The 14,536-nt window shown below is 35.4% G+C and overlaps 1 protein-coding gene across 1 annotated transcript in view; it reads right to left on the bottom strand.

The window, feature by feature from the left end:
- KIAA1328 (KIAA1328 ortholog) overlaps positions 1-14,536 on the bottom strand; it is a 168,568-nt gene that overhangs the window by 137,588 nt on the left and 16,444 nt on the right. The window contains 1 exon segment of the mRNA XM_032467269.1: positions 5,750-5,865. Within this exon segment, the coding sequence (XP_032323160.1) occupies positions 5,750-5,865 (116 nt within the window).

The raw sequence follows: 14,536 nt of genomic DNA, 5'->3' as shown, positions 1-14,536 counted from the left end.
GGCCCCACGGGATTTTTGGTTTCTGGTGAGCACTCTCTTCCTGGCTTTCAGATGGCCCCCTTCTTGCTGTGTCCTCACATGCAGGGAGAGGGGAAAGGGAAAGGGGTCTGCCTTCTTCTCCTTACAAGGCCACAGCCCTACTGGATTAGGGTCCCACCCATACGACCTCATTCAAGCTTAATTATCCCCTAGAAACCCTTCTCCAGATAACCACACTGAGGGGTTATGGATTAAACATACAAATTTTGGAGGGACACAATTCAGCTCATAGCAAATACTAAAATAAAAAATACATGCATACGTAAATAAATGAACCTTGCTAAGCCCAGAACGGAGGGCAAAGTGGTTGAAAAGCATAATCTTGTATCTCAATTCTCCAAAGCATGTAAGTTTAACAGATAAATTTATCAAGATTTCTTCAAGACTTGTTGCATTTGCACAGAAGAAAAACTAAAAATCGGAAAAGGTACTATGAGTTGGAAAGCAGATCTTACTCATTTCCTAGAACATTTGTTTCCACATATGAATATACTCAAAATTTTTTCCAGTCTTAACACAATCTAAAAAGCATTTCTTCAAATATAGATATCCCTTTGGCTAGACAATATCTCCTTTTTGTCACAGCCTTCCCTTTCTCATCCCCACTCAAGTCTAAAGGCACTGCAAATTTGCTTATTCTTCTAAAATGCCATTGAAATGCTCCCACAATGACTTGTGTAAAGTCACAAAGGTATAAGTACCTGATCTAAGACCAACTAAAAATTTCTTATTCAAAATCCAGTACAGTTGAAAGAATACTAACCACAGCTGCCCAAGGAACCATAAGGTGCATAAGTTAGGGCAGCTGATACAGGTATGAATGCTTGAGGAGTTCTAAGAGACAAATGTCCTAAATGAAAATGTCCTCAAGTGTCAAAGAAAACTAGTAAAAGAAATAATTACAAAGAAATAGGAAAAATACGTAATAAGTAGGAAAAACTTACTGGTTTTTCCAATGCTTATACCCAGTATGTAAGTGCCACACAAGGGAGTAATAAAAATGAAGGTCAAGTATGTTACATGGTGTCAGTAACAGAGGGCTTGAATGACAAAATTAAGAACATGCATTTGATACTTTAGGCCATAAGAAGCCAAGGAAAGTTATTAAAAAGCCAAGTAATGTAATAAAAGCAGTCTTTAAGAAAGATTAATCTGGCAGTAGTGATAAAATGAAGTCAGTCAAAGGGCAGTTGGGAGACAACGGAGATGGGGCAAAAGGACACTTGCCACACAGGAAAGCAGTGAAGTCTCAGTGACAACAGGAAAGGACAATGGGTTCAGAATAAGATTTCAGAGGGAAAATGATAAAGACTTGACTGGGTAGAAAAGCCAAAATACAAGAGAATCTCAGGAACATTCTACATACCTGGATTCCTGGATAATTAGGTTACACTCTATTGAGCATCCCCCGCCAAATTTTTTTAATCAACTTTGGATAAAAAGTACTGTAAAATATATCACAATTTTTTATAAAATTGTGCTTTAACTATAAAGCAGACTAGAAAAGTAAGGCTGATTGATATTTGTATCATTCGCTGCAGAAATAATTTGGTGTAATGTAAAGACATTTGGTGTTGAAAGATTTCGCTCTTAATTTGGCAATGGGCTCTTCCAGTTACCTCTCCAGACCTGTATCTTTATCTGTAAAATCAGGATAAGAGTATCTGCCTCACCTAACTTAATTAGGTTGCTGTGAATATTAAAAAGTACAAGAGAAAGTGCTCTGTAAATAGAAAACCAACACGCAAATGTAAGATGTCTTACTAATAGAAGTATTAGAAGTACTAAAAAAAAAGGTAACAGGATAAAAATAATTTAGCATTATTTTGATGCCTCAGAATCATCATTATGAATGTTAAATTAAGTACTGCACTGCTTTTGATATATGATGGCCTCGAGATATCTAGGTGGTTAGACGTTCTAGACTGTTGGGCATTTTCAGTTCTTACGTGGTTTTTAATAGTCTTCCTGTCAACTTCAGTACTCTCACTGTAGCTCCTTTCTCCACTTCTAAATTGTCTGCTTCTAATCTGCAGCGGACTTACAAACTAGATACCAGATAATGAGTTTATCATTATACGCATGACAGCCTCAGGAACTCTCATATGAGAAGGTGCACATATGGGGACCAGAGCAGGTGAGGAGTACTTCTCTTTATTCTTATTCTTGGATGAGTTCCAGAAAAGTAAAGTGTAAATGTAACTCACTACCACAGAGTAACTTAACCTCTAAAGGCTTACTGAAATGAAATTAAGTATATGGATAAAATTTTTATATATTCTTTTACTTTCTGCAAATATTTATCATCAATTTCTCCCTTCAGTTAGCATTAACATCTAAGTACTTTTTTTTTCTTTCTTTCTTTTTTTTTTCTAAGTACTTTTTAAGAGAACAAAATAACCTTTAAGAACAGTTTAGGCAACAACAATACTAGTAATAACCAGTTCTCATCTTAAGCCTGGTTATTTTTTTGTAATACAAATGTCAAGAGTTATTTAATCTATTATGATTTAAACTGACATTCCAGGATAATGTAAAGAAATAATGGTCCAAAACCTGCTAAAGTTATACAGCATCACAGAGCAAATAAAATGGCCTCCTAAAGTACAACTTCTATTGTATTAGAGATCGCTATTAGATTAGTAAAACAATAGTGTCTAGGGCTTGTTAAATGGAATAAACTGACTTTATCCAAGTACACAGAAGTTACACTATCACCGTAAAATTCAACTTGTAAACATAAAAAAAAACCCAAATTCAATATTTATTCAAAACAAAAAGGCCAAGATTCATCAAAGCTGATAAGGTGTTGCTATATTCATATACCGCACTGCAAGACACCAAAACACCCTCTCCTCTGGTCTTCACTAAGTTTAGATTTTTAATTCTCCCCAAAACTATTTCCAAGACTAGAGAATCTCCTGCCTTTTTTTTATGAAGGGTCAGAAAGATTAATTAGAAAGGGGATACTTACCCTTTCTTTTGAAATTTATTTCCTTTCTCATGAAACATATTTCTACTGCCTTTCCCTGCCCTGCCTACCCACCCAACACCATCCCACCCAGATCTAAGACAGAGAGTCCTGCAGTATGGTTCCGATTCCTGACAAAAGTCTATAACAGATCACACTAGTCTGGCTCCTGTAGCAGAGATGCATAAACAGAAAGCCTTGAATACCTCTAAAGTATTACTGTTATTTGAACCAACGATTTCTTTTTACATAATTAGATAAAACCCTTGTGAATTTTCACTAGTCTATTTTCAGCACTTACCTTTGGCTCATTCTAAAACATTCTTCAAAAAGGTTTAGGTTGATTCCTTTAAAATTCTTTCCTCCTAGGTCAAGGTTTCTAAAGTGACCTCTGATGCAATGGGCTCAAGGATCTGAGCTATAAGTACATCTAAACCCTTTAATTTACTAAGTCCCAATCAGAGAGGTAATGGAAACAGATCAGAAGGAGAAAAAAAGCCCAACAATTCTGTCAGTCTGGTTTCTGGGAGAGGAAAGTAAGACCTAGTTTGTTCTCAGTGAGCACACAACAGGTATTAATTGATATAGAAAGGTTTTCTCTTTCGTAGAAATTAGAAGATAAAGCAGAAAACAGATCAATTTCACTCTCCTATTGGGCCTTTAAGCAACCTAAGCACTTGCTTAATCTAAAGAAAACCATCAAAACCCCATTGAAAAAAGGCACAGAAGTGAGAAACAGAGGAGCTAGCCACCTCATCCCTCATCCATACTAACAGCAATAATAATGAGAATGCCATCTTTCTTCCAGTGCCCCGAAGAAACACTGCTAGATTCTTTACACACATAATGTAAAGAATTTACCAAATTTCAACAAGCCTGCCAAAAAGGCATTGTTAGCTACCCACATAGTATAGATGAAAAAAGAGACTCAGAAAAGTTCAGTAGCTTTCCCAAGGTTAGACAGCTAGTCAGGGCTAAAACAGGACTTTTTGACAAGGCCACTACGCTTTCTTCTCTGTCACTTCCCTTGCTCTGTCAGTTAAAACAGTGAAGTCAGCAAACATCAGACCTTACTTTCCTTCTGCAAGCTTCTGATACCATCCTGACCTGAGACATACGTTCTGGAAATACAATTAGCTCATATATTAATCACCTTTTCTAGTGGCCACATCCTTTGTGTCTTATACTATTACATGCTAATATGTTTCAGAATTATTACTATCGGATATATTTCTCTCTACATTTCAGATTTCTTTCTCCTTTCATACTCATTTAACTAGGCAAAATCTACTAGGTTCATCAGACTGCTTGACTTTGTAAATGTCATATTCATTTACATAGTTAAGTTCTCAGAAAATAAGCTTTCTTTCTTCAGACTGAAAATTACCAGGAATTTTTATATTTTAGTAATAAATTCCCTATTTAATATAAAAACAAATCCTTTAAAAGCCTGATCCAAACACAAACATGTAAAATATCTTTTCTTTTTTGTTGCTACGGGGTGATCTGTGCTTGTATTGTCAATCAATAAGTCCAGTTATTAGAACTTTCAAAACAAAACACCCATAAATTAGTATAATATACCTTTAAAATGCCAAAAATCAGAATCAATATAGTTCCTCATACAGAAACAAACTTTAAAATAATTTAAAGTTATCTGATTCCATGTATATATGTCTGAATCATTCTTATATGATAGGTAGATGTATTTGTAGTTAGAATTACACTGTTTTGAATTATATCCCTGCTTTATGTTTCTAAGTTTTATAGAGTTTTATGTACTGTAAAATCATCTGTATCAACCTTTGTGAGGTTTATGCTGGTAAAGGAGATTTTGTACCTGAGCAATCTACTTGGAATAAAAACCATGGATGTCACTGTTTTTTGATCATATCTTCCTTTCTTTTTTCTTTGACAAGGTCCACAAAAACCATTTATCTTCGGTGATTTAAAAAATCTTAAACCAATCACACTAACTAAACCATTTCAATGTTTGAAAATGGTCTAACATTTACTCCAATCTTCACTCACAATAACAATAATAAATACTCAAGTCAAATCCTTTTACACCAAATGCAAAATAGGTCTGTGACACATGTCCAAGTCTTTGACCTTATCTACATGCCTTTCCCTTTTCTCTTTAGCTTATAAGGTAGATTCAGAGGTAAGCAAACTCTTCCGTCCAGGGCTGGCTAGTAAATATTCTAGGCTATGCATCTGGCTCTCTAATTCTAAACCCAAGAGTCTTCTCTTCCATGAGAATACTTTGGTGGTATTATGTTGCACTATAAATATTTATCAATTACATCATCTATAAATAACAACTGATTTTTTTTTTTTTAATGATTTCAGAGTAGAATTCCTTCGAACTGTCAAAGCTCTAGCTGGAAAGAATGCCAAAGACAAAGAGGTTTCAGGCTCAATTACAGAAGTGGAACAGAATTTAATAAAGTTCCAACACTACATTTTAATGCCCAAAATTCTTATTGTCTCTTCTAGTTGACAAATATGTGCTCCACAATGTAACAGCAGCCGCAGACCAGCTGGATGGCTGTATCAAGCACAAAGGAAGCACCAGCACATGCTGTTAAGTGTCGTTCTGATTGCCTAGAAATGGCAGCCCATGCAGATTTATTCCCTGTTATAAATTAGAACAATTATTTCTCTGAAGTTTACATTTTCTTCATAAAAGAGTCAAACTTTCTGCACGTTAAAAAAGAGGACTTTCAAAAAGGATATCTTCCCTTTCTTTGATGATCAGTTCATTCTGTTCTTCCAACTGCCTGATCTTCCTCTCAAATGATTCCTGCTCAGCTTTGAGTCTTTCTTCTGTTACTTCCTTTTCCTCACTTACTCTGAAAGAAATACATAAATGAAAAGAAAATGCCTATGAGAATAAAACAAAATATGTGTCTACAGCTGTGGTTTACCAAAACTAGATTTCTTCCAGGGGCATGCTGTTTTTTTCAGGGATACCTTATGTTTTCAAAATGTTTTAAATTAACTTTTCATAAGGCAGATTTCCATACCTTTGTAATAAAATATGTATGTGATTTTTACATCAAGAATGTTTCCAATATTCAGAATTATCTTAAAACATGAAAAGTCCTACACTTTATAGGCTCCCAATTATTATCCAGGACAGAAAAATAACCAATTTTTAAAACAAAGGTTTTATTTCTTTATTAGTAAAATAGGCACAATTTATTTCGACTTAGGTCTTTTTCATACTTCTGTTTAAATCCTGTCAAAAAAATAAACAACATATATATGTCTTAAATATTTCAGTAAATATACATGGGCAATTTTACTGTTTCCTGGTACAAATACCCTGCACTCCTCAGTAGCACTTAAATACTGAACTGGAATTGTAAAATGGAATTAATAAAAAAAAAAAATCTGCACATTTATTCTTAGTTCAAAAAGAATTATAAAGTTAAAAACAATGACCAAAAATATGGATCTTTAATGCTTAACTCTGAAAAGTACTCCAACTCAAATCAATCAAAAAGGGGTAGTTTCTGACAAGAGCACAGAGGGGAAAAATATTAAAAAAAAAAAACAAAAAACCTACACAACAAAATTAAAACTTACCTTAAAACGACAATCCTAATTTTCACGTTACTTTGTGAACAAAGATGCTAGCCTTGAATTTCTGTTACTGGTGCTTAATTCTCCAAGGAGAGTACAACACATTTATTCTATAAGATCACACAGGGTGAATGAAATCCACAGGAAATCCAAGTGTTTTCTTTGAGCTCCTAAATTTTACTTCCTTCCACACCCATGCTCTACCAGAGCAATTTCTGAATAACATGAACTCCACAGCCTTTCCTTTGTTGCTAGCCTTCTAGTGGAGAAATTAAAGTCAACGAGATAACAGAATGAGAATTAGAATTCTGAATGTTCAAGACTTGACTGCATCTTGGTCTTTGAAATACTTTGTGTGAAAGTGCATGGCATACAGTAGTTTCAAAAAAAGCTTCACTTTTTGCTTATCATGACATTCAAATCATTTCCTCAACTCCTATTATTTGTTTAGTATGCCACAAGGCTCATGACTGGGACTCAGGCGCATCTTTCTAAGAGGATAATCTCCAACACTGATACAATTACAAGGAGTCCACACAACTAAACAAAGAACAAACACACACATATGTAGAGGATTCACACCGTGGTCTCAGGTTATCCTGCCTCCCTTGTTACCATCTCTTTACAATGCCTTCCCTTCTCTTGTCAGAACTCTCAAGCACACTTGCACTAACATCTTTCACAATAATTCCCCATTGCCTCTAAGTTTTTTGCAAAACTGTCAACCATTTGAACCATTATTTATTTCTATCATCCAGATCTATCAGCCAGCTTCTATAACACCTTTGCTAAGAAACTGTTTCAGATCAAGTAAACTCCCAAACTGTAAATCAGAAAACCATGTACAAATGGTGACTGTGGCAAAGTGCGCCTATTTCTCTGGGCATCACTACTCCCACTTGTAAACAAAAAAGGCCAGACTAGACAATTTTTAAAATTCTTTCCAGCTTAAGTTCAATTAATTTCCACTATATGATATATATACCACTACTGTATCTATGTCCTTTAAAAATACAGAATATTTGTAAAGAAAGAAGCTATCAAGCATTTTCTCAGGGTACAAGGCATACAATACTGCAATCTAGGCAAAAGCTAGAGCCGTGGGATGAAAGAGGAAGTGGATGACAAATGGCTGAATCTGTAGGATTATGCATAAAATAAAGATGAAATAGGTGATGTTATATACTGTACGGAGAGAATAAATCAGTGCTGTCAAGGTGAGAAAATATGTGGCAAAATCTCTCCCTGTTTAGACTGGTAAAATCTTAAAGACAAGACTGAAGAGGAAAATCCTTAAGTGGTAAGAGAACATTTATTTTCATTTACTTAATAAGAAAACGTTTACCAAATGCCTACTATAGGAAAAAATAACCACAGTAACTTTATTCTGTTTGGGATATCCAGAGGGAACCTAACAACAATGGCCCCTAGTCATTTCAATCCCTTTCATAAGAGACATATAAATATGAGGAATGGCCCAAAGATTTGCTTCTTCAACGAGCAAAGCTTCCAGAGTCTGAAAAACAGTAACAAAAAAAGTATACTGCCACGCTTATGTTAACATTGAAGTAAGTGCAGAAAGTATGTCTGGAGCCTGCCAGGTCAGAACATACACCCCAGCATTTACTTACTCCCTTTGTGGGACCTGAAGATAATCCAGGGAAGCTGTAGGGACCATTGAGGGCAAAAATGCTTGTGCATATATTCCACAATGCTAGAGGCTGTGATGAGCTTTTCCCAAAACTTAAAGTGCTCTATCTAGAAAAATCACTCTCGTCTTAATTTAGTTTCTGCAGTATGTTTGAAAATTTTTGTTGCTACACTATTGAAACAGGGCTTTAAAAAATCCTTTGTTATGTTGCTATGATTGGACTACACTTTAGAATTCATTATGCCCTGCAAGGCTGTAAAATTAACAAGCTGTGTTAAGCACAAAGAGTAACACTTCTCTCAGCCTATCTCAAGATATGCATGGCTTCTCTAGTGGCCTATTAGCATAGTTAATATGAGCAAGTATATTAATATAGCCTTTAAATGCAGAGGACTTGCCAATAAAACAACCTCAAGATCTGATAGCTACTCAGAAATCTGTCTTCTTATTTATGTTCAATATTTCCCACGAAGCACACGTATGAGAAAATATCTGGTATCAAGATCTACATTTTTTATCAAAGCATTCTCAGACTACAAAGTAAGAAAAAAAGACCTAATCCTCTATCTCATTTAAAGCATAGCAATAAGCTAATTAACAAAATGAGACTCTCAATACAGGAAATGGAAGTATTGGACTAATAGGACAGAAAAGTTAAAACTCTGGACAAGAGGATATTCCCGCTGGTGGCTTGCTAATTATTTACAAGGAGGACAACAGTCTGTTCTTAACGTAAGAAATCACCAATGTCAGCATTTATTTAACACCTGAGAGTATTTCTGAAAAAGTCCACAAAATGCACTTTTATCTAACAAGAGAATTCATACACTTAGAGCTGGGTGGTTGGGCTGAAACCTGTGCCAAAAGTACTGAATTTCTCTGAAGGCTTATGTTTCAGCTTAAACATTCCCAGTGGTCAACCAGATAAATTTCTTCCCCTGATTAATATCTCACATTTGGGAGCAGGGAATGCTGGTCGCATTTTATAAATTCTGAATATTAACTTAGTGGGTAAGATTCAGAGAAGGAAGGAACAGATTTCACAAGACATCTAGCAGACAGGAATGGATATTGTTTTCAAGCAAATGTAAATGCACGGTGAAAAAGAAATATTTCATCAGTAAAAAATATATCAGTGAAATTATCTTAGTGCTCTCTACAGATTTTAACACTTCACTGTTATTTAAAAGGTACTGTCTAAAGGAACACAGTGCTTTAAGAAATCATAGGGACACAGCAATCCATGTCAAAAGGGTTCTAAGAACTACAAAACAATAGCAAATGAATGTAGATGCAAAAATCCTCAACAAAATACCAGCAAGCATAATGCAGGAACATTAAAAAAAAAAGAAAAAAGAAAAAAAGGATCATACATATGCCTAATTGGGATTTAGCCCAGGAATAAAAAGTTGTTTTAACACTCAAGCGTCAATTAACATAATACAACATAAAAATAAAATAAAGAACAAAAATCACATGATCCTTCTAAATAGATACAGGAAGGTGTTTGAAAACATCCAACAATGACTCATGATTCAAAAAAAACTCATTAAATAGGAAGAAAAGTAAACTTCCTCAACCTGAAAAAGGCCATCTATGAAAAACCCACATCTAATACCACATTTAATGGTAAAAGATTGAATGCTTTCCCACTATGACCACAAACAAGCCAAGGATGTCTGCTCTCGCCACTTCAACTTTGTACTGGAGATTACAGACACAGGAAAAGATAGATTGCTCAGGAAAAGAAATAAAATGCAAATTGGTGTAGCCTCTATGGAAAACAGTGTGGAAGTTTCTCAAGAAACTAAAAATAAAGCTACCATATGAACTATCAATTCCATGCCTGGGTATATCTGAAAAAAACAAAAACACTAATTCAAAAAGATGCATGCACCTCAATGGTCATCAAAGCACTGTTTACAGTAGCCAACACAGGGAATCAACTTAAACATCCATCAACAGATGAATGGATAAGGAAGATGTGGTAAATACACCATGGAATACTACTTAACCATAAAAAAGAATAAAAGTTTGCCATTTGCAACAACATGGATGGACTTGGAGGATAGTATGATAAGTGAAATAAGACAGAGAAAGACAAATACTGTATGGTATTACATATATGTAGAATCTAAAAAATAAAACAAGCTAGAGAATATAACAAAAAAGAAACAGACTCACAGATATAGAGAACAAACTAGTTGTTACCAGTGGGGAGAGTAAAGGGGCAAACTAAGTGTAAGGGATTAAGAGGTACAAACTACTATGTATAAAATAAATACGTTACAAAGATATACTGTGCAACACAGGGAATACAGCAAATATTTCATAACTATAAATGGAATATAACCATTAAAAATTGTGAATCACTATGTTGAACAGCTGAAACTTATATAATACTGTATATCAACTGTACCTCAATAAAAAAAATTGAAAAAATAAAAAAGATCTTAAAAAATGGAGCTGTATACTGTATTCCTATTAAGAAATGACTTTCTTTCCCTTTAAGTAAATTATAAGTGGTTAAAGACTCTAGGTAAAACAAGAAATCTGAGATGAAAGGTGGAATGCATGGTGTACTCTAAAATTAATATAGTAACGAAGATACCAAAAATGGAAATGACAAAAATAAATTTGAATACAGGAAGAGAGATTAGGTATAGAGAAAACTGATAAAAATACATGTTGTTTTAAAAGCCCTAAGAATAAAACACATTTTCCAAGGAACAAAGCATAAGAGACAGTATGATATGTAACACTTAAATCCGTAAGATATCTGATCATTTAAATTCATGTTTAAACTTGAACCACAAAAGTTAACATTTCAATATTCACTGGTTATTTCTTTCAAGAATATACACATTTTATGAAACAGCCATAATCTTAGTACTAAGGACTTATAAACAAAAAGTACAGTCCAATCTATCTAATAAATAAAGCTGAAAAATTCTAAAAAACAAATCCAGAGTTACAAAAACAAAATACATCCAAGTTCAGTTTAGCCCAGGAAGGCAAGATTTATTTAAGAGTTGCAAATTAATTGATGTAATTCACCAGGGTAATAGAATAAAGGAGAAATCTTACATAATCATCTCTAAATGCAGAAAAGGCATTTGTCAAAGTTCACCCTATTCACAATAAAAACTCTCTACACTCTAGTACTGAAGGAACTACTTCATTCTAATAAACAGCATCTATAAAATACCTACAGTATCACATCTGTAAGGATGAAAAAAGAAAACTTTGTCCCCTTCCTTGTACTTCAGGAATAATGGAAGAGTGTCAACTATTATACCAGCTCTCTATTCAATAATGACTGGTGGTTCTAGCCAGTGCAATAAAGCAAGAAAATAAATAAGATACATAGAAATTGCAAAGAAAGAAGTAAAATTTTATGTGCAGATGATATGATTGTGTATGTAGAAAATATTGAGGAATCTACAGAAAATATATTAGAACAAGTAAATTTAGGAAAATCACAAAGTTATTGTGGCAGCCAGCCTCTAAAATGGGTCCCAGTGGCCCATGTCTCTTGGTATACATGTCCTTGTTTAATTCCCTACCCTTGTATATAGGATAGATGTAGTGACTATCAAAACTGACTGAATGTAACTTCTGAAGTTAGGTTACCAAAAGATAGTGACTTTTGTCTTGATTACTCTTGCTCACTCTGATGAGAGCCAGTTGTCAAGTTGCAGGCAACCATACAGAAAGGCCCTTGAAATAAGAAACAGGGGGGGGGGGGGGTCTCCTGCCGATGGTCAGCAAAGGAACTGAGAAACTCGGCTGAAACATTACTGAAGACATTATTGGAAACTTGTAGGAAGGGGAAGTATGGCATATGATGGCAGAAAGTTTACCAACACTATCATTTTTAGTAATGTGGAAAGGAGGAAATGTGCCTAATCAACTGGGTAACTAATCTAAGGAGATTTCCAAGTAAAGTGTTGAAAGAACTGGCTGGTTTCTTCCTGGTACTCATAGTAAATTGGGAGAAGAGAGACACAAATTGAAGGAAAGACTATTAAACCAAAATGAGACAGGATTTTCAGAAATTCCCAGATAGCAAAACTGCTAAAATTAAGAAATGTCTTCTGAGCAGGTCTCAAAACAGGATACTGCCAGGAAAAACATGCTCTGGAGATAAAGCCAAGGTAATAACTTCTGTTTAAGACCTCAGAAACATCAAAGTTGACTCAAGAGAGTCAGACAAAAGAGATTAATGTTGGGCCTCACAAATCCTCTCAAATAATGGGGCTTCTAGGAAGCTTACTAGGATTTTAAACTGCTAAAATTCTGTGATAATGTTAGGCAGCCACAGATAACTAACACAGTTTTTAACATATTAATCAATTATTTTAAATTCCTCATCAGATCATTCCACCTGCATCTGCTTCTGCTGCTTTATCTCTTTCCAATATGTTGTGTTCTCTTGCCTTCCATATACCTGTATCTGGATATCTTAGGCAGGACAGTAGAGACTGAGGCAAATCATTCCCACACTTGGTAACTGGGCAGACCTTTCCTTTGGCTAGGTTTTTAGTGCAGGGGCTTTGTTTATGTAATCACATGTTAGGCAGGTTTCAGGTTTACTGTTGCTATGGTTACCCTCAGTACACCACAGACTTCAAATTCCTCTAGGGATAAACTCCCTTCAGGTGGACCAGATGTTTTCCTCAATGTAGGCTCCACCCTCAGCTTTAGGTCTTCCCTCCTGGAGGGTCTGTTTCTTCTGAGGTTCTCATTAGTATTCAACTGTTACTTTTACTAGGTACTTATTAGCCCGATGGTAGGGGGTCTGGGTTGGAGTGGTGCTCTCTATTATTCTAATTAGGTTGTGCTAAGCAGACTTTGTATGCCTGGGTCTTAGAAATGCTCCAGTCTCTCTTCTATAGTTCTGTGACCAGCATGTAACCCTGCCCTCCCCCTAAGTTATTTTCTGCCTACCTCCAGCTTCAGTGGCTTTCACCAGTGCTATATATGAGCTATATTTTATGGAAGCCCTCTTCCTAAACTTATTGGGTTTGCTACACAGAAAAGTTACAGGAGAAGGATCCAGGAAAGATTTTGTGCTCCTTCCATTACAACTGCTGTTCCTCCTCCCGTGCCTGCGTGAAGAGGGGTGTTTTATCAGGCCTCTCAACAGGTTGGGCCTATAGAGAAAAAGCCTGCAATAGAGTTGAAGCTGCTCTATACTTGCTGCCCTAGGGAGCTTCCTATTCTTACCTGTCCACATCTGGCCTCCACCAATTTGTTACCTACTGCAGTGAAATGTTCTTACCCATTTCTAGCTGTGTCTGCCCCACGTAAGCTAGCGCTGACATCTCAGCTTTCCCTGTAGGGACATCTCTTCTGAGATTTCGGGTTAGTTGGTTGCTCTGCATGTGAACTGAGCTCTCTGTTTCAAGAAACATCCAGAGCTTGCAGTTTGTTCCATCACCCCTTTTTTTTTTCAAAGGACAATATTTTTGTGTCTGTTGATCTTCCACAAATGCTTTGAAAAAGTACATCATCATGTAGCAAATATTCAATAATTGTTTTTTGATCAAAACCAGATAATTAATATGGTAAGAATAACCATCTTCAGTTATAAAGTACTAACTTAATAATACTCAAATCTCAATGTCATAATTCAAGCTATAGTTCCAATTTTGAGAAAGCAACCTAAATAATCTTGTAAGAATTTCTAGTAACCTCTGCTCTTCACTCTTCCCTGAGCTCAATGATTCTTCCTTTCTCCTATTGATTTCAGATCTAAGAAATCTGAATCCATCACAACAGGCACATACAAATAAAACATGAAAGAGAATAACCAGTATACATAAAGCCCATGTGTAAAAAAAAAAAAAAAGAAAACTACCTGAGAAAAGACTGAAAAGTTACTACATATACTTGCATGTCGCATATACCGACAACTGTGGTCTTTCAACTTTTCATAACCCAAATGTGGCCCAACCATAACCGAGTAGATCAAACAGCTGTAAGTCTGAGTAGATGCAGCAAGGTCAGAGGAGGCTATCCACGTTCATGTGGCACTGCACAGGCTTCCAGAGGCCATGCAGAAGGGGCAAAAAATGCTACAGAAAAATTAACCTCTTCTTGGAAGTAGTACCTGGTCAGATCTAAGAAAAAGATTGTTGAGCACACGCTAGTCACTCAAAAAGTATTCTCTCAATCGTAGTGCTCAGAATCAGCAATCTGAGAATGAAATTCGGTAAACTAACTGTTCTACAGGGTCAAGATACATAAAGTTCAGAGAATGCCTTTCTACCTAAAGCAAT

Source organism: Camelus ferus, chromosome 24, assembly GCF_009834535.1.
Source record: "Camelus ferus isolate YT-003-E chromosome 24, BCGSAC_Cfer_1.0, whole genome shotgun sequence".
In the NCBI taxonomy this organism is placed as follows: Eukaryota; Metazoa; Chordata; class Mammalia; order Artiodactyla; family Camelidae; genus Camelus; species Camelus ferus.
This window is presented reverse-complemented; position numbering and strand designations above follow the sequence as displayed.